Source organism: Arachis ipaensis, chromosome B8, assembly GCF_059453495.1.
Source record: "Arachis ipaensis isolate K30076 ecotype BB chromosome B8, ASM5945349v1, whole genome shotgun sequence".
Taxonomy (NCBI): domain Eukaryota; kingdom Viridiplantae; phylum Streptophyta; class Magnoliopsida; order Fabales; family Fabaceae; genus Arachis; species Arachis ipaensis.
The window spans coordinates 23,259,972-23,280,977 of NC_142443.1; the positions used below are offsets into that span (position 1 = coordinate 23,259,972).

At 36.4% G+C, this 21,006-nt stretch overlaps 2 protein-coding genes and 1 pseudogene across 6 annotated transcripts; 1 reads left to right on the plus strand and 2 right to left on the minus strand.

Annotated features, from left to right (window-relative positions):
• Positions 1-4,920: 4,920 nt before the first annotated feature.
• Positions 4,921-5,820, plus strand: LOC107610709 (pentatricopeptide repeat-containing protein At1g20300, mitochondrial-like; annotated as a pseudogene).
• A 5,050-nt stretch (positions 5,821-10,870) lies between these two features.
• Positions 10,871-14,081, minus strand: LOC107613877 (uncharacterized). 5 transcript variants are annotated; one of them, XM_021109090.2, is made up of 3 exons: positions 13,557-14,079; positions 13,199-13,246; positions 10,871-12,913 (listed from the first exon to the last, which is right to left on the minus strand). In XM_021109090.2, exon 3 carries the CDS (start codon positions 12,708-12,710, stop codon positions 11,097-11,099), a length of 1,614 nt encoding a protein of 537 aa, XP_020964749.1. In that variant the 5' UTR covers positions 12,711-12,913; positions 13,199-13,246; positions 13,557-14,079; the 3' UTR covers positions 10,871-11,096. The 5 variants fall into 5 exon arrangements, with proteins under 5 accessions (XP_020964749.1, XP_020964750.1, XP_016171548.1 ...); XM_021109091.2 differs by having other exon boundaries at positions 10,871-12,904; positions 13,557-14,007; XM_016316062.3 differs by lacking the exon at positions 13,199-13,246 and having other exon boundaries at positions 13,557-14,081.
• LOC107614196 (pentatricopeptide repeat-containing protein At3g62890) lies at positions 13,557-17,483 on the minus strand. Its single transcript, XM_016316427.2, has 4 exons — positions 15,672-17,483; positions 15,238-15,294; positions 14,832-14,903; positions 13,557-13,952 (listed from the first exon to the last, which is right to left on the minus strand). Exons 1-4 carry the CDS (start codon positions 17,481-17,483, stop codon positions 13,557-13,559), a joined length of 2,337 nt encoding a protein of 778 aa, XP_016171913.2.
• Positions 17,484-21,006: the final 3,523 nt, after the last annotated feature.

A 21,006-nucleotide genomic window follows, 5' to 3' on the forward strand; every position in this document is an offset into this window, starting at 1 on the left:
TCAACGAGGTAAAACTCGAGTCCCTCTAAAAAATATTAAAGAACCAGACATTGGACCTTTTGATCACAAAGCTCATTTTTTTGACCTCTCATTCAAACTATAACCCCCTATAGATTCAAATCTGCCATGAATAATGACTTTTATGAGGGGGTTATCCAATATCGTACCATGTGTCCATCTTTTCTTGCTGATTTGCCATCTTTGAAAAGAAAATATTTTCCATTTGTTGATAACTTGATTTTTCTAGACTGGAATCATCTTTTTGACATCAAAAAGCATGTTTACCCCTTATTGGTCAAAGAATTTTATGCCAATATGACTTATCATGAAGGCACAGCTCACTCATATGTAAAAGGCCGGGACATAGTTTTAAACAATGAAACTATCAGTGATGCTTTGAAGTATACTGATGTTGGGCCTTGTGCTTACACTTCGGTTAAGTGGGATGAAGGTGTTAGAATTTCTTACCATGATGCATTGGCTCACATTTGTGAACATGTTTCTTTAATTGATGGCATTACACCCACTCACAAAGTCCTAGGGTATGAGCGTGCTCAGTTGCACCGAATGGTCAACCACATTATTCTTCCTCAAAGTGGCTCATATCAAAGGGTTTCCTACACTGATACTCTTGTTTTATATGCCCTTCTCACTAAAACTGAAATTTCATTTGCATACTTGATGGTTAGATATATGTTTGACTCTGTTAGGAGTGAAAAAGACAAAGCACTTCCTTATGGCATGTTTCTAACTTGCATATTTGAGTATTTTGGTGTTGACTTGACCAATGAAGAATATCAAAATAGACATTCATACCTAAAAGGGGGTGGTTCAGTGAAACAGCCCAAAGGACCTACTCGATCTGAACAGGTGGTCTTAAATGATGAAGATGATGACTTTGTTCCTGAGGAATCTCCTTCTCTTTCCACTGAGGGTACATCCATATCTACTGGGAAGAAATCAGCTATGCTGAATGTGGTCAAAGATGTTGTTCAGGAGTTTATCTCCCAATCCAATCATATGATTGCCATGAGCAAGGAACAAAGGAAGCTGGCCAGCAAACATGTGAATTTCCTAAAGAAATCAAGGGATAGAGTGGCTGTATTCATGACCTTCATTGATAACCTTCAAAAGGATGAAGACCCTGCCACTGATGTTGAAGAGGAAGCTGACTCGAAGGGAAATGGTTTTGATGCCTAGGATTTGTCTCATGAAAACTACTGCTACTGATCTCCTTTTTGTCTCATGAACTATGTTTTCTTTTGTTACTATTGAACTGTTTTATTTTGGATGACTGTAATAACTCTAAATACTGTTGCACCTTTGGTAGTTTAGTTAGTATTTTGCACTGTGCACTGACTCTTTTCTGCAGGATTCAAGACATTGTTTTTGTTGATCATGCTTATTATCCGCCCTTGATGACAAAAGGGGGAGTAATAGTAAAAGGACAATAGCACAACAAGATGGTAAATAGGATGGTAAATGTGTCCTAGGAATTTTTGGCATTGCTGTAGCTACTAGTATTTCTTTTTGAGTTTTTTGTCTGTTTTCACATGTTGAATCTTTGTGCTAATGATATTAGCTTGATGTTGGGCTGATTATGTGGTGTTGTTTGTTTGATATCTCTTAGACAAGACAAATGTGTGTAGCTCTTTATTGTGCTCTCTTTAAGTACAATGTTCAACAGGAACAAAGAGGAAAGCATAAATCCAGGGGGAGCTAATCTTGAAAAGGAAAGGGGAGCAACATAAAAGCGAATGACAAAAATCAAAGGGAGTTTCTAAACCTTACTCAAATTCATTTCCTTTTGATCATTGCTTAAATCATGTTTGTCATCAAGGGGGAGATTGTTGAGTTAAGAAATTAACTAAATTAATTAGTGATGACAAACATTATTTTTGGGCAAAATAAATAATTTGTGTTAAGTAATTATAAATTAAATATTACTAATTATTTATTACTGCAGGCCAAAATTTAAATTTTATAGCACAAATGGAATGTAAAGCAAACAGAAAGGATGGTGGGCTGAAAGCAAAAATTTAGAAGCCTAAGGAAAAGCAAAGAAAGAAGCCAAAGGAACCATCGGGCCAAGCTAATCAAAACCGATCCAAGCCCGTGTCCTTCAATTCAAGTTGATCACACCAAGCTTCTCACAGAAGATTGAAGTCTTCACTCTTTCTCACTGCCTCCAAAGCAACGTTCTTTTCCTCTCTGTCTTAGTCAAATCACTGAACTTAGAAAAAGTAAGAAAAAGTGTTTAGTTCCTAAGCTAGTTATGAAAGAAGAGGAAAGAAAGAGAAGGTTAGGCAAGAAAGGTTGAGGTCAAATCAACAAGATCAAACCAAATCCAGCTTAGGTTAAAGGTAACCCATTTTCTCTTACATGCAACACACTTTCTTCTCTTCATCTTCAACTCTCTGTATCTCCATTTTGAGCTATATGGAAAAGAGGATTTCTGTTCCTCTCTGCTGTGAATCCATGGTCTCAAACATGTCTTGGGGACCAAGTTGGTTTTCAAGGGCTCAGATCAAGTTGACCATTGGAAGACTCTTGTGATTGTTGCTTTATGGCTTTCGGTCAAGATGAAAAAGTCAGAAGCAAAGTTTCTACTCTAAGGTTTAATGGGAAAAAGTGAATCTGTGGGTTGGTGAAGCTCAAAGCTCAAGGCGTTGACCTTGGAAGAAGAACCCAGCAACATGCAAGGAGATAAAAGAAGACTTTGTGCTCATTCAGAACCAAGGAGAGAAAACCTGAGTTTGGTGAGTTGTGTTCTGTGAAGAGTTCCCTGAGTAGTTCATCTACTTGGATAATTCTTTCTTTCAAAGAAGCATTCGGCCAATACTGAAGAACTAAATCTGAGGCTTGCGAAGCTGGTTTTTCACATAGCAAAGAGGCTGTTGTTGAAGTCAATCTCCTTCATATTTTACAGATTGTGATGCACTTTTTTATGTTTATCTTTCTGTAATTTCTTGTGAGAAAAGGCATTGTGAGAAAGCTCAAGTAAAATCCATGAGTGGAAAAAGGCTGAGTGATACACTTGAGAGAAAAGCCTAGAGTTATTTTCTGATTTCTTTAGGTTGGTTAAGTGTCTTGTATCTTGTACCTGTAAGGTATCCCTTTCTTAGTTGGGTTAGCACTAAGAGTGAATAGTTAGGTATTAGCAAAGCCAATGTCAAGTTAGGTTAAAATTTGAGTATGAAAGGATTGGGTCAATCTTGTGAAATTGGTGTATGTAATACTGTTAACTATAGTGAAAATTCTTCTACTGTTGTGGAGGAGACTGGATGTAGGTTGCATAGCACAAGGCAACTGAACCAGGATACATGCTGGTGTTAGCTTTTCTCTTCACTGCTGTGTTCTATTTTCTGATATTCATGAGATAAAAATAAATTGTCTCATAAATTTTCGCTGCTGAGTACAAACAGAATCAGAATTGAAAGTTTATTTAAAAGGGTAAAAACAGCAACTAAAAGGCAGGCATAGATTCAACCCCCCTTCTCTAAGCCTACCACAACCTTCAAATATTTTAGTTAAAAAAAATCAAATTTTATAAAAGTACTTGCAATGATATATGAAAAAAGTAAAAAAAAAAAAAAAAGAAGAAAAAACCCTAACTCAACAGAACTCCCAACTATCCCCAACCTCAGCTCATTTCCCGCACTTCACAGAGCTTCACTCAGACACTCACTCTCACCTCTGTCACTCATCGCACCGTCACCGATGGTCATCACCGTCACTCTCCTCATCGGATTCTTTGCCTCGTCCCCGCGACGTCAGTGTTTGCTCGCCTCTTCTTCCTTCGTGCATGTGCCTCCTCTGTCTGTGCCGTCCCGGTCGCCTTGGCTCTGTCGTGCCTCGCCTGTCGCTTCCTCCACCTCTTGCTTCGTCTGTATCTGCTTCCTCCGTTGTCATCGTGTTGGCTCCTCTGCAGGCTCTGCTCTGTGTTCGTCGAAGCTCTGCTCTCTCGCTGGCGGCTTGCTTTGCAACGGTGCAATGTGGCGACGACCCCAATTTGGAAACGTTCCTGACTGTTTCTCGGTTTCTGCTTCTGCTGTAGGTGAGATTTTTCTTTTTCTTTTTTTATATAGTATTTCTTATTAATTTTTTAAATTGGCTTTTTGATCTTTCAATGTATTGATGCTAATTGTATTTCTATATAAAACTGATTGATTTAATTTGTGATAGGTTTAGATGAATTATTTTTGTATGTAAAACTAATTAATTTAATTTGTTGTTCTCTTTGTTCTTTTTCCTTTCTTGAGCCTTGTATACCATTTTTCCTGTTATTTTAAGATATTATGTCATTGTATCAATCCGTTTTTGTGCTTGATGTTTAATTTCTAACTGTTTAAATCCTTACTCTTTTACTCCATGTTGGACAAATTTGATAAGATCATCAATAAGGAAATTTCTTCTACTATGGTTTATGAGGATTATAAGGTACTCTCTCAGCCTTTGATAAAATCCTCAGCTTCACTGTGTTACAGCTTAAGTGAAGTCTGGTAGTGCCGTGAATGACTACAGACATAAGTTAAAGCAACGGAATAAAGTTTTAAAGATGTGCATTGGAGTTATCTATTTTGTCTCATGAACTGATCTCTGTTGTTTTTCTGTCTGGCTCTTCCATATTGATTTAAAAATCTTATTAACATTTACATAAGCTCTTTAGTTTATACTTTGTCAAATATTTTATTCACCTAAATATACCCTCGTCTAGCTTATGCACAATGAGGAAGTTTGCGAGAATTATTGATGCGGAGGGCGTTGCCATTCTAAAGCGCCGCCAATAACTCAACCAGGGAACTGCTCTCAGTTATCATCATCACTTCCCAACTTCAAAAGTCATCGGAGAAGTTTCTATCACCTTGAAGTGCAATATTCTGTTAAATTGCTGAGTGGCAGTGCATGCCATCCCTCTTCATGGCCTTCATCAAATAAAGGGTTAGCTTATACAGCTCTCTTTTCCCACTCTCACTCTTTACTTTCAAACTCTATTCTTCTTCCGAAGCTTTGATTTCAAAATCTCATGACACAGACGAAACCACAGAAACTGCCCAAACTAATAACCTGTCACCCCAAGAGACCCTTATAGCAGAAAAATTTCACTCTCTCATTAAAGACCACTACTGCAAAAACCCTAATCCCAACGCCAACCCACCCACCCTTAATCCCACCATACCCAATCTCAACATCAGTTTTTCCAAAATCTCCGCCACATAAACTATTTCCCCCGCCGTTGCCCGCAAGATTAGCGAGAAATGAGGGGGTGTCTGCCATGGCATCTCCTTACTCCAGTCTCTCGCGTTCTTCAACTGGGCCACCTCCCTCGAGGGCTTCCCTTCATCCCCTGAGCCCTACAATGAGATGATCGACTTTGCCAAAAAGTTGAGGCATTTTGATTTGGCATGGCATTTGATCAATTTGATGAAAGTTCACGAAGTCAAAATAACCATTGACACGTTTTCTGTCCTTGTCCAACGATACGTAAGGGCCGGATTGGATACGGAGGTGGTTCACGACTTTAATCGCATGGAAGACTTTGGTTGCTTCCCTGATATTGTTGCATTTTAAACTGTGATTAGTAGCTTATGCAGGAAGAGAAGAGCAATTGACACTCAAGCATTTTTTTATAGTCTTAAGGATAAGTTTGAGCCTGATGTTATAGTGTACACTAGTTTAGTTCATGGTTGGTGCAGGGCTGGGAATATAACAGAAGTCGAGGAGGTTTTTAGAGATATGAAACTGGTTGGAATCAAGCCTAACACATACTCTTACAACATTGTGATTGACTAACTGTGCCGGTATGGTCTCTTGGGGTGACAGGTTAGTGGTTTGGGCAGTTTCTGTGGTTTCATCTGTGTCATGAGCTTTTGAAATCAAAGCTTCAGAAGAAGAATAGAGTTTGAAAGTGCAGAGTAAGAGTAGGAAAAGAGAGCTATATAAGCTAACCTTTTGTTTGATGAAGGCCATGAAGCGGGATGGCACGCACTGCCACTCAGCAATTTAACTGAATATTGCACTTCAAGGTGACAGAAACTTCTCTGATGACTTTTGAAATTGGGAAGTGATGATGATAACTGACAACGACTCCCTGGTTGAGTTATTGGCGGCGCTTTATAATGGCAAGGCCCTCGGCATCAATAGTTCTCACAAACCTCCTCATTCTTCATAAGCTAGACGAGTAGGTGAATAAAATATTTGACAAAGTATAAACTAAAGGGCTTATGTAAATGTTAATAAGATTTTTAAATCAATATAGAAGAGCCAGACAGAAAAAACAACAGAGATCAGTTCATGAGACAAAACAGATAACTCCAATGCACATCTTTAAATCTTTATTCCATTGCTTTAACCTATGTCTGTAGTTATTCACGGCACTACCAGACTTCACTTAAGCTGTAACACAGTTAAGTTGAAGATTTTATCAAAGGCTGAGAGAGTACCTTATCATCCTCATAAACCATAGTATAAGGAATTTTCTTATTGATGATCTTGTCAAATTTGTCGAACACGGAGTAAAAGAGTAAGGATTCAAACAGTTAGAAATTAAACCTCAAGCACAAAAACGGATTGATACAACGGCATAATATCTTAAAATAATAGGAAAAATGGTATACAAGGCTCAAGAAAGGAAAAAGAACAAAGAGAACAACAAATTAAATCAATTAGTTTTACATACAAATACAATTCATCTAAACCTGTCACAAATTAAATCAATCCATTTTACATACAAATACAATTAGCATCAATACATTGAAAGAGCAAAAAGCCAGTATAAAAAATTAATAAGAAATACTATATAAAAAAAGAAAAATAAAAATCTCACCTACAGTAGAAGCAGAAACCCAGAAACAGTCAGGGACGTTTCCAACTTGGGGTCGTCGCCACATTGCATCGTTGCAAAGCAAGCCGCCAGCGAGAGCAGAGCTTCGATAGACGCAGAGCAGAGCTTGCAGAAGAGCCAACACAATGACAATGGAGCAAGTAGATCCAGACAAGGCACGAGGCAGAGGCAGCGACAGGCAAGGCACGATGGAGCCAAGGCGACCGGGACGGCACAGACGTAGGAGGCACAGGCACAAAGGAAGAACAGGTGAGCAAGCACTGACGTCGCGGGAACGAGGCAGAGGATCCAACGAGGAGAGTGACGTTGATGATCGGCGGTGACGGTGCGATGAGTGAGAAAGGTGAGAGTGAGTGTCTGAATGAAGCTCTGTGAAGTGCGACGAAGGAGCTGAGGTTGGGAATAGTTGGAGATTCTGTTGAATTAGGGTTTTTTCTTTTTTTTTTCTTTTTTTTACTTTTTTCTTATATCATTGCTGGTACTTTTATAAAATTTGATTTTTTTTAACTGAAATATTAGTATATTACTAATTTAAAAATTATTTACCAAATTACCATTTTTTGTAAGCATTTTTATATTTTGCTAATAATGTACTTGAGAGAATATGTATATAGTGTATACTAATGATATTTTGTCAAGTAATGGGGAAAATGGAGCCTTTGATGTTTTCTTGGGGAAAACAACACTATTTCCGCCAAATAGTGTGCTAGAACATGAAGTCCCCGTTTACAAAGCTCTTAAAATGCCAGGGGAGTTTGTGATAACCTTCCTAGGACATACCATGCTGGATTTAGTCATGGTTAGATTTGCTCATTTTCATACACTTTAATTTTCAAAAATATTAGGCCGTGCTACCTTTCCTACCCAGTCAGTTAATATATGAAAAATTAATGCTACATATCTTAATTTAAATTATAGGTTTCAACTGTGGAGAAGCTATGGACTTTGCAATTGGTGATTAGTTTCCTTTAAGAGCTATTGCTAGCCGGATATTGCACTGCTTAATAGGATTCCTTTACTTCCCCATGAAGAACTTCTATGCAAAGAAGCAATGCTTCTGTATGCATCCATGGAGCTTGAAGGTTCACATACCAGCATTCTATTAAGGTTTCTTTTGTTAATTTGATTCGTTTTCAGCATTGTGCCCGTTGGTTACTAATGAAATAAAGAGTATGTATAAGTGTCTTTTCTCATTCCGATGACGTGATTTTCTGTAGCATCTGCAAACGTGATTGTTATGTAGTTTTTGTTGACTGATATAAAGATAATTTTCTTGACAAAAAGAACTCTTTGGCCACTGTATTATGAGAAAGTTTCAGTAAGTATAAATGATCTATATCTGAACTACTTTGGTAAGAATAATGTCTTGAGATGGAGACTAATTCTGTGTTTTTATGTCTTTGATTTTAGAAAAAACAGGTTGAAGACAATCTTTTCTCATTGGGGTTGTCTCCATGGTTTCTTTGAAAGAAAATGTTAGCTTACTAATTATTCTAATTAATAACAACTCAGTGCAATATAACATAAGGTTATCAAAATTTTGAGTTATTCTCAAAGTTCATAATTTTGTGATGATATGAAAGCAAGCAAAGATTCATCTGTTGGTCAAATTATCTCATCACAATTCAAATATTTGGTGCATTGCGTGAATTAAAGGTATAAAAATTGAATACTAATCAACCATTTTTATAAACATGAAAATTGAAAACCAACTTACTTTTATTTTAATTCCAAAGATGAATCTTATTTAACTATATATGTAAATTATGACCATTCTTTCATGTTACGTATGGCTATGAGTTATGACCATTCTTATTTAATTATATATGTAATTTATGACCATTCTTGCATATGTGAATTTGGAAGACAAATATATAGACTGTAAAATGAAATTTCTTTTGGTTTGGTAAATTCAAAATTTTAGATCCGGAGATTGTTATATAAAGGGATCTTGCATCTTAGCTCTTCAAAACAAAAAGATCAATTTGTTTACATGTTTTCTTTTCTTAATGAGTAATCCTTAGTTTGATTTTAATTGCCCCTTAGATGTCTTGAGTTGTAGGATTTTCCAATTATGCATTTAAACTTTCATTATCAACTATATATACTTAAAAAGCGCAATTTAGATGAATAGAAAATTATTTCCCCTAATCCTTTTACTTTTATTGCGCCCATAATAGATGGATAATGCTTGATTTTTTATCAGAGAATATATATGAATTTTGAGTCAAAGTGTTGAAAAATTGTGGTCGCAATATAGGAGGAACTAGAAGGGCAAATAGTATTACGGTGGTGTTCTGCAATTGTAGTTTCTCTTTTGTAATCTCAATGCCATAATTTATGACTTCAAGTTGTGGATGCGTCAAATGTGGTTTTGCAAATCATATTGCCAAGGAGAATAATAATAGATTTTCAATGAAACAACATGCAAAAATTTGTCTTGAAGGATAATAATATACAACAAAATGCAGATAATATCAAGTTTGTACATATGATTGCATATTCCTATCAAATATTTTGGTTCTGTAATTATGTTTACTCAAATAAGTGACAAACTTCATGGTGTGGATGTGATAGTATTTGATGGAGAAATAAACTCTCAATATTAAATCTTTTTAATTACTTGTTATTATTTTTGCTCATAAATTATGCTTTATTATAATAGTTATTTTTATCTTTGTTGAATACATTTTTAATTAGGGCCAATGGAAATAATTCACAATTTTTTTTTGTTGGAAAAACACTTAAAAGATGATATTAAAAAATTATTTACAGATTAAATACACAATTCGTGCTTAGCCATACATAGACTTGGGTTAAATATCCATATAATTTTGTAAACAAATTATAACAAAGTAGATTAAATACACGATTTGTGATTAACCATATACTAGGGATCTAATTATTATAACTAAATGTCACTTAGTTAGTATTTATTGTTTGTGTAACTATATTTAAACAAATAAACATAATAATTTTTACATTTAAGTGGAATCTATTCATATCGACAAAATTATTTAGCTTCTGAAAAGGAAATGATGTAACAATCTTATACATTGTATAATAAATTTTTAACAAGAGTAGTTTTTCAAATTAAAAGTAATAATTATTAGTATAAATAGACATATTTAATAAATTTTTACAATAGATCAATATTTACGCGCAGGTTTTACACTAGTTTAATTTATAAATTGAAAGTTGAAACCAATATGATCAACATTTAAGGGCGTCATTTACTACCCTGTGGCCTGCCTTATGGACAACGGATGCCGCATGTACCCAATAGATGAATCCAACTTATCAGAATAAGGAAAATGTGTGGAGACCTATTTTTGGAATTAGTAGAGTTCACATTCTTGGTATTTCACTCATTTAAACACACCATTGGTTGGGATGGGAGGGATAACTCGAGATCTCTCTTATTTTTTAAAACAAAAATAGCACCAAAAATTAAGCAAACTGCAAACTTAACAGTCAGCGAAAATAAGGAAAACGTAAATAACACAACAAAGCTTTTGCTAAACAAAACAGATATTTAATAGGACACCTTACAAAGTAAGTGCTTAACCGAATACACTCAACAAAGGCACCGCTTTATGGTTAGGTTGCATTTATTTCTAAAATTAGGACAAGAAAAGATATTAAAAACAAGATATAAAAACACATAAAATATAGAGACACAAAATTTAGTGTTCTTGTATTCTGTTTAGTAATAAAATAGAACAAATTATGAAAATCTAATTTATTTTTCTTTTTTTCTTTAAAAAATTTGAGGAAAAAAAATATAATAATAAAAAATTTATAACAATAATAAAAAAATAAAAAATAAATTATATTATTTATTAGTATCTTTGTGTCTTTTCTGTCAGAATAAACACAAAATACATTAATTTAATATCTCTGGACATAATATCTTTATCCATGTCTTATCTATCAAATACGATTTTAATCTATATCTCATCTGTCAAATATGATTTTGTGTCTTCCTGTCTCAATGTTCCATCCCTATAAACAAACAGAAGCCTACATGCTAAATGCCTAGCTTCAAACAACGTTTCCACCAAGTTATTCAAGTACTACAAAACTTCGGCCATAAATCAAAGAAATTATAGATGATGCCTATGAATTTAACAAGTTCACAAAAATAAAATAAAATAAAGCAACTATTTCTTACCAACTAAACTGAGTTAAGCAGGTAATACAAGTAGTTTATAGTTTAATATAAACTAAGATGTGACAAGTGAAGCTACTTCTACAAGGGGCGAGAGACAAATCCCATGGCAACCATCTTTTCCACCAAATCCTCATGCAGTTTAAGCTGCCCTGCTTTCCTCAACAGCTCTAGAACCATTTCATAAACAGATTGATTAGGTTTTAGTCCTTTTTCTTCAACCATCTCCTTCATAAACTTGTAGCCATTGTTCCAGTGCCCCTTTTCACAATACATTGAAATCAAAATTCGATAAGTATTCACATTGGGCTCAACTTGATTCTCATCCATCTCCTTCTTCAATTTCAAAACCATATCAATTGATTTTGAGTCCGCGAACATTCTCATCAATATATTGTAAGTTAATGTATTAGCCTGGCACTTCAGCTCCTTCATTCTAGCATACATCCTATGAGCAGCATTAATATCATGTAACTGAGCTATGCATCCAAAAATTGAATTGAAACTTGACGCGTTAGGAGAAACCCCTTTCTTAACCATTGAGTTGAGAACCTTCACAGCTTCTTCAAGATTCTCATCCCTGCAATGACTCTCAATTAGGAAATTATAAGTAATCGTATCAGCAGGACAATCCAGCCTCTTCATCTGATTGTAAACTTGCAAGACCTTTTCAGTCCTTCCAGCCTTCACATGAACTCGCATGAGACTATTGAAAGTAACCGCATTAGGATCACAGCCGGCATCAATCATCTCTGAGAAAACATCATGAGCACGAGAAATCTGACCACACCGGCACAGTGAGTCAATCACAATGCTGTAAGTGTATGTGTTAGGCTTGATTCCAGCCAGTTTCATATCCCTGAAAACCTCCTCGGCTTTCGCTATATTCCCAGCCCTGCACCAACCATGAACTAAACTAGTGTACACTATAACATCAGGCTCAAACCTATCCTTAAGACTATCAAAAAATGATTGAGCTTCAATTGCTCTTCTCTTCCTGCATAAGCTACTAATCACAATTGAAAATGCAACAATATCAGGGAAGCAACCAAAGTCTTCCATGCGATTAAAGGCGTGAACCGCCTCCGCAGCCAATCCGGCCCTCACGTATCGTCGAACAATGACAGAAAACGTTGCAATGGTTATTTTGACTCCGCGAACTTTCATCAAATTGATCAAATGCCATGCCAAATCGAAATGCCTCAGCTTTCCGGCAAGGTCGATCATCTCGTTGTAGGGCTCAGGGGATGAAGGGAAGCCCTCGAGGGAGGTGGCCCAGTTGAAGAACGCGAGAGACTGGAGCAAGGGGATGCCATGGCGGACACCCCCGCATTTCTCGATAACCTTGCGGGCGACAGCGGGGGAAACAGTTTCTGTGGCGGAGATTTTGGAAAAACTGATGTTGAGATCGGGTATGGTGAGATTGGGGGTGGGTGGGGTGGCGTTGGGATTAGGGTTTTTGCGGTAGTGGTCTTTAATGAGAGAGTGAATTTTTTCTGCTATAAGGGTCTCTTGGGGTGACAGGTTAGTGGTTTGGGCAGTTTCTGTGGTTTCGTCTGTGTCATGAGCTTTTGAAATCAAAGCTTCGGAAGAAGAAGAATAGAGTTTGCCCGAAGCAGAATAGAGTTTGAAAGTGCAGGGTGAGAGTGGGGAAAGAGAGCTGTATAAGCTAACCCTTTGTTTGATGAAGGCCATGAAGAGGGATGGCACGCACTGCCACTGAGCAATTTAACTGAATATTGCACTTCAAGGTGACAGAAACTTCTCCGATGACTTTTGAAATTGGGAAGTGATGATGATAACTGAGAGCGGCTCCCTGGTTGAGTTATTGGCGGAGCTTTAGAATGGCAACGCCCTCGGCATCAATAGTTCTCGCAAACCTCCTCATTCTGCATAAGCTAGACGAGGGTAAATTAGGTGAATAAAATATTTGACAAAGTATAAACTAAAGAGCTTATGTAAATGTTAATAAGATTTTTAAATCAATATAGAAGAGCCAGACATAAAAAACAACAGAGATTAGTTCATGAGACAAAACAGATAACTCCAATGCACATCTTTAAATCTTTATTCCATTGCTTTAACCTGTGTCTGTAGTCATTCACGGCACTACCAGACTTCACTTAAGCTGTAAGCCTGTAACACAGTTAAGTTGAGGATTTGATCAAAGGCTGAGAGAGTACCTTATCATCCTCATAAACCACAGTAGAAGGAATTTCCTTATTGATGATCTTGTCAAATTTGTCCAACACGGAGTAAAAGAGTAAGAATTTAAACAGTTAGAAATTAAACCTCAAGCCGTTATCTTAAAATAACAGGAAAAATGGTATACAAGGCTCAAGAAAGGAAAAAGAACAAAGAGAACAACAAATTAAATCAATTAGTTTTACATACAAATACAATTCATCTAAACCTATCACAAATTAAATCAATCAGTTTTACATACAAATACAATTAGCATCAATACATTGAAAGAGCAAAAAGCCAGTATAAAAAATTAATAAGAAATACTATATAAAAAAAGAAAAAGAAAAATCTCACCTACAGCAGAAGCAGGAACCCAGAAACAGTCAGGGACGTTTCCAACTTGGAGTCGTCGCCGCATTGCACCGTTGCAAAGCAAGCCGCCAGCGAGAGAGCAGAACTTCGGCGGACGCAGAGCAGAGCCTGCAGAGGAGCCAACACGATGACAACGGAGGAAGAAGATCCAGACGAGGCACGAGGCCGAGGCAGCGACAGGCGAGGCACGGCGGAGCCAAGGAGACCGGGACGGCACAGGCGCGGAGGAAGAAGAGGCGAGCAAACACTCACGTCGCGGGGACGAGGCAGAGGATCCGGAGAGGAGAGTGACGAGTGATGACCGGCGGTGACGGTGCGATGAGTGAGAGAGGTGAGAGTGAGTGTCTGAGTGAAGCTCTGTGAAGTGCGGCGAGGGAGCTGAGGTTGGGGATGGTTGGGAGTGCCATTGAGTTAGGGGTTTTTCTTTTTTTTTTTTTTACTTTTTTTCCTTATATCATTGCAAGTACTTTTATAAGATTTGATTTTTTTTAACTGAAATATTAGTATATTACTATTTTAAAAATTATTTAGCAAATTATCATTCTTTGTAAGTATTTTTATATTTTGCTAATAATGTACTTGTAAAATAGAATTGTTTTTATATTTTGTATTGACTTGAATAGAATTTTTGCTAATAATATTCATATTTAATACAAATCAAATCTTAATCAATCAAAATGATAAAAATATATAAGAATTATTTTTACCCAATATTCAATTCATCACCTCTTTAGTTATGGACAAAATCATCGCATAAACTTCATTAGTTTTTTTTTTTTTTTTTGGTAAAAACTCTTTCCATTTTTTTCAAAATTTAAATAAAATTTTTTACAACATATAGAATTTCTTTTATTTTTAATATCAAATAAAATACAAAATATAAACAGACATTTATGTCATTAAAGTTTGCATCTGTATTGTCCATACACAATGCAGATATCTTTTTAATTAATATTGATTGTGGTTATGCTTTCATTTTGGAGAAGGGTTAGTTCTTGTTATATTTTTTTAAGTGAATTTTACTATATCAAATAATGGTTGGAGTCTTGGAAATTTAGATATTTTCACATGTTAGCTTACAAGAAAGTATCAAGGTAATATAATATTAACGGCTCGGTTTTTATCCGGTTTTTACCCGATATAATCGTGGTCCGAAAGTGTGTAGATTTCATCAAATCTAGGGTCGAGTTTGAGTCTAACAAATAGGCCCAATGTATATTTCTAGCCAAATCTGTGTCACATCAAACCCGATTTTACCCGACCATAAACACCAGTAATTTCATCAGAATTTGAGGATAATAATACACCAAAGAATATACAGTGCAAAGCCTTCAAGAATTAGTAATAATACATTTTTGAAAGAACAACTTCCCTTAAATCATTTAGTCATACTAAAATTCATATGTTTTTATTTTTATTTTTATTTTGTGTAAAAATTAATTCTCCAAGATCATTCTCAACAGTTCTGCAACATCTTCAAATTGGATTGGCTTAGGAAATGGTTTAGAGGCTTGATTCGAAAATTAGCATACTGAAATCTTTGTAATAACTTTGATAATGATTAACGTTCAACATTTCAAGCCAACACACTACCAAATTTTACAATTTAAATCTCTACTTAGGTATGTTAATATTTTAATTATTGTTACATATTTCAAATTGCCAAGGCTCTACTCCACAACGACACTGAAGCAGAAGCTTTAGTTGTTACATCCAACATCTAAAACATGATATGTATATAGTCAACAAGATTTTCAACCAACCCCATTTGTTCTTCTCATATTGATTTCTCCTTTTGGAATCATGAACGGTAGTCCACAATCAGAGGCGTTAGAGCAATGATAATTAGCAATAATTATCAGCTTTTAACTGAGTACCAGTTATCTCGTCAGATCCTTTCTTTTATTTCCTTTATATTGTTTCACATGATCACACTCATTACCTTCAATTCTGCTGAATTATCCTTATCATGAGCGAAAAGTTCTTGTCATTAAAAGCTTATATTTACTTGTTAGCAAACGCATAAAATAACTACCAATAATCCTTGCATGTACAATCACCATTTTTGAAACAATGAAACCTACTCCGATCACGCACCACAATTTCTTTCTTTTCAATGGCAGATAGTATTTTAAAAGCAGCATGACAATCCTCACACATACGAAGATTCTTGATAATCCTAATAGGCATTCCAGGTTTTGTGTTTATCAACCCATACACAAGTGCCAGTTTTTCGCTATGGCGAAAGAGGAACTTCTCCTTTTCTTTATCTTCCACATCAAGAAGCACAACTGAAGTATTTGGCACATACCCTTTTTCCTTCATCTTCACTAATAGTTTTTCCCACATCTCAAATACCTCATCACATTCAGGATGAGACTCGTCCCCTGCTACAAACTCATGAACTGTTCCATCTATTGTGATTGAACTGCATCCAGGCGTTTTCTTCACCCCTCTGTTCTTCATCAACTTCCTGATTTTCGTTACTTCTTCCCATTTTCCCACCTCTGCATAAGCATTCGAGAGAACAATGTAGTATCCATCATTAAGTGGATCCAATTCCGAGATATGTTTCATAGCTTCCTCAGCCAATTCGGTGTTCTTATGAAGCCTGCAACCACCAAGCAGAGCCCCCCAAATGACCCCATTTGGCAATATAGGCATGTTTATGATAACCTCATGAGCCTCTTTCAATAGGCCTGCGCGACTCAGGAGATCAACCAAGCAACCATAATGCTCAATCCTAGGCACTATTCCATATGCTCTGGTCATGGTGGCGAAAATCTCTCGACCCTTTTCGACCAATCCCATGTGGCTACAAGCATGGAGGAGCCCAATGAATGTCACATGATTTGGTTCCACACCTGATCCAATCATCTCATCATACAATTCTAGAGCCTTCTCTCCATAACCATGCATGGCAAACCCTGCTATCATGCTCGACCACGATACAACAGTTCTTCGGTCTCTCATGGCTACAAAAACTCTGTAACCCTCTTCCAAGCATCCGCACTTCACATACACATCAATCAGTGTGTTACAAACATGTACATTCCCATGAAACCCACTCCGATCTGCGAACTGGTGAACACTCCTGCCAAGCTCCAAGTCACCCAAATCAGCACAGGCTGCTAAAACTGCCACCACGGTCACCTCATTTGGCCTCAAACCTTCCCTCTCCATCTCCAAGAACAACCCTACAGCTTCCTCCGACTTCCCACACCGGACAAACCCCGAAATCATGGACGTCCAAGTCTTCACATTCCTCTCCGGCATCAGACAAAACAAACCATAAGCGCCACGGAAGTCACCCGCCTTAACCAACTGACTTATCATTATGTTCCAAGTAACAACATCTCGCTGAGGCATTTTATCGAACACAAGGCGCGCATCACTCATCTCCCCGCAAACTGCATACAAATGCACAAACATATTTTGCAAAACCAAATTAGCTGTTAACCCAAGCTTCACCACGAAGGCATGAATGATTCTCCCAGTTTGAATGTCGGAAACACGAGTACAGGCCTTGAGAACGAAGGAACACATGAAGTGGTCAGGGATTGGAGTACCCATTTGGCGGAGGCGACGGAAGAGAGTGATGGCGTCGTGAGGGGACTCCCCTTCGGCAAAATGTTTGAGGCAGAAGTTCCATGCAAAGAGTTCTTGGGAGTTTGGTGAAAGGCGGAGGATTTTGTGAGCGTAAGAAAAATGGTTGGTGAGGGCGCAGATGAGAGCGACGCGAGTGAGAGGGAGAGAGTGATGGCTTTGGGTTTTGACAAGAAGTGCGTGTACTTGTTTGAGTTCGAGTACGGTGTTGAAGTTAGTGGCGTTGACGGTGGACGGCGGTGGGTCAAGTACTTTCTGGTGGTGGTGGGAAGGCGTGGATGGGAGGGTGGAGCAGAACATCATCTCTTTCTTCCTCTGAATTCAAGCCTGTGCTGTGTTTGATTTAATTACGATTTTTTTTTTTAAAAAGAAAATATTATTTTTGTAATAATTTGGTTGTTTAAAGACTAGATGTTCAAATTGATCTTGAAGGAAAGAGGCGAGTACGATTTCTTTTTGAGTAGTGTTATTTGGCCACTAAAATTAATCACTAATATAAAATATATACTGAAATATAAATATACATTGAAAATAAATTAAATCACATATATATTTATATATAAATATATTAGTGGTTAATTTTAGTGTACAAATATTTTTTTTTATTTTAAATCTCATTGAATAATTAATAAAAAATTAATTCAATTTACAATAAGGTAGGGTTCAAATGTTTTTTAAATTAACTAATAGATTTAGATATAAATTTAGTCAATTAATTTATTTTTGTTTTTAATCTTTTTTAATCACAAAAAAATAACTTTTTATTCAAATTATAGTATATAAGTATACAGCCATACAAGTGCTATTTTTTTTTCTTTTTCTTTTGTTATTTTTTTTAATATTATTGTCATTGTTATCATTATCATTGTTATTTCTGCCACTGTCTGTGTTGTTGTTATTATTATTGTTGTTATTTAATTTTTTTTCTCTTTTATTATCATCAATATGAATGTTCAAAAAATTAGAGTACAAAATTTTGATTTACAGCACATAAATTTTAGTGCACAACACATAAATTTTAATATATAATATAGAAATTATTTAAGGACCACATGCTTAAAATATTGATATCCAACTGACAAAATATACACATTACATAAATTTTGATGTACAATATAAAAATGTTAATGTATAACACAAAATTTTAGTATGCAGCATAAAATTATTTGGAGGATTACATATTCAAAATATTGACTCGTCCAACTACTAAATTACATTCGCAGCAAAAATTTATGTGTTATGTGTTAAATATTTTTATGCTATGTATAAAAATTTAGGGCAAATCACCCATATAAACCATGGTGGTAAAAAATTTACGTAAAAAATTTATTAAAAGATATTCATGAGCTATTAAAAATGGGCAAAAGAGTATTGTATGAAATTCGAATTGATAGCTCATTAATATTTTAAAGAAGTCTCGTAATTAAATATTTTGTTAGCTTTTTTTTAATGCATGAAATAAAATATATATTTTTTTAACTTTTAAATTATTAATTTTTTTAATAAATTATTAATTTTTTAATAAAAGAATAGACAGAATTAAATCATGAGTAATTCGAATTTGGCTAATTCGAATTACTATATGCAGCGTGTGTATTTCGAATCACCCTGATTCGAATAAGTGTGTGTAATTCGAATCAGGTTGATTCGAATTAGTGGGTGTGTGCGTGTGTAATTCGAATTAGGCTAATTTGAATTACATAGAAATGCCCTCTTGGTTGAACCTTGTAACGATTATTGGTTTGGTTGAATCACGTAAATTTTTTTCCAACTTAGTTTATATGGGTAATTTGCCCAAAAATTTATATATTATATTGATAAGTTTGTGTTATATGTAAAAAATTTTGTGCTATACATCAAATTTTTTATGCTATATTAATAAGATTCTGTGCTCTTCATCAAAAATTTTTGTGCTGCAAAAAGTGCAGAAAAGAAAAAGTAACGATATATGTACACATTTTTTTTATTGGACTTGCACCAATTTGATTAAATTTGGTTACAAAAATGCTTGTATATGTTGTATTATGGATTAATTTATTGTTATATCTTTTAAAACCAATTTTAAACATAATTTTTGAAAACTAAATTGACATTCATGATTTTTTTTAGAGTAATTTTAATTGTACGAGGTTATAACCAATTAAAAAAAAATGAATTTATGGTCAAAATATATTTTTTTAGGGCAAAATATTATAATAAGCCAACATCAATCCAAATTTACCTATATGAGCCAAAATGAAAATCGATATAGCAATGAGCCAGATCATATTATTATGTAATTCGAACCAGGCTAGTTCGAACTTCATCTTCAAATAAATCGAACCAGAGCAGTTCGAATTTCAAAGAAAAAACTGAAAGTAAATCGAACCAGCCTGGTTCGAACTAGGAATGCAAGTAATTCGAACCACTCTAGTTCGAATTATGGATAAATGAGGTCATCATGTAATTCGAACCACCCTGGTTCGAATTACTAGTGATTGGGCTATATAAGGAGTTCGAATCAGCCTCATTCGAACCATTCTCACCTTCCCCTGCCCCACCAAATCTCAGAGAAAACGACCCAGATTCTCTCCGAGAAAGACCTGAACGGAATACTCTGCTCATGGGGGACGATCCCGCACGGTTATATCGCTTGGACGGAGTCGCCCATATAGCTGGGGTTATAAACGAAGAGGTTAGTACGGAAATAACTTTGTTTTACCGGTACATGTGAGTTAGTGGTTTGGCATGCGGGTTAGATGTTGGTTTAGTTGGTGGTTTATTTTAGCGGTTTATGTTAGTGATTTCTGTTAATGGTTTATGTTAGTTGTTTTTGTTAGTGGTTTTTGTTGGTGGTTTATCTTAGTGGTTTATCTTAGTGGTTTATGTTAGTGGTTTATCTTAGTGGTTTTTCTTAGTGGTTTTTTAAGCGGCTATACATATTAAGATTTTTTGGTTTATCAATTATCGTGTTGATTATGTTTGTAACCGGTAATTAAGTTGGTTCTAATAATACGGTTTATTTCTTCCGCAGCCTCAGCGATGCATCAGGAGCATGCGGCGGCAGCAGGGCATGGTCCTGGATGACAGATACGTTCCGTACCTGCAGATGGCTGGTCTTTACCATCTTGCAAGGCTGAACGATAGATGGTTCCGGTTGGACGAGGCCCTTGTCAGTGCGTTTGTCGAGCTATGGCGTCTGGAGACGCACACGTTTCATATGCCGTTCGGAGAGTGCACGATCACACTCCAGGACGTGGCATACCAGCTGGGTTTGCCAGTGGACGGGCGTTACGTCAGCGGCTGCCTATCAGAGTTCCATATATACATCGAGGGTGGCCGTCCAGCCTGGGTTTGGTTCGAGGAGTTGCTTGGAGTGGTACCTCCTCCTAGCCAGGTTCAGAAGTACGCGGTCAACTGCAGCTGGTTTCAGGAGACATTTGGTGAGTGCCCGGAGGGAGCTGATGAGGATACTGTGTGTCGTTATGCCCGTGCGTACATCATGATGTTGTTGGGCACGCAGCTTTTTGCGGACAAGTCGGGCAACCGCGTTCACATAAGATGGCTTCCGTTTGTAGCTAGGCTGGAGGAGATGGGGACCTACAGTTGGGGTTCTGCATCTTGGCAGGGTCCGGGATCACGGTTGGCCCGTCGCAAGGTGGCCAGAATCCCTCCGGTATCGGCGGTGTGAATCCCATCTGGTACACACGGAACACTGAACTAATCTGATACACGCTGTGAACATAAGAGGACCAGGTAACCCGTGAGTAGGCGCAGCATGCAAGTGCGTGCTGGCACGGGAAATGAAATGCCTGAAAGTACCCGCAGTCACAGGTCCGGGACGCAA

What these genes read in the sequence shown, in the direction of transcription:
- LOC107613877 (XM_016316062.3), bottom strand. Translation starts at nt 12,710, where the DNA reads ATGGCCTTCATCAAACAAAGGGTTAGCTTATACAGCTCTCTTTCCCCA.
- LOC107614196 (XM_016316427.2), bottom strand. Translation starts at nt 17,483, where the DNA reads ATGATGTTCTGCTCCACCCTCCCATCCACGCCTTCCCACCACCACCAG. An exon ending in CGTTGTGGAGTAGAGCCTTG is followed by an intron (nt 14,904 to 15,237) that starts GCAATTTGAAAT and finishes TAATTCTTGAAG; the next exon opens with GCTTTGCACTGTATATTCTT. An exon ending in TTACTGGTGTTTATGGTCGG is followed by an intron (nt 13,953 to 14,831) that starts GTAAAATCGGGT and finishes CCCCAACCTCAG; the next exon opens with CTCCCTCGCCGCACTTCACA.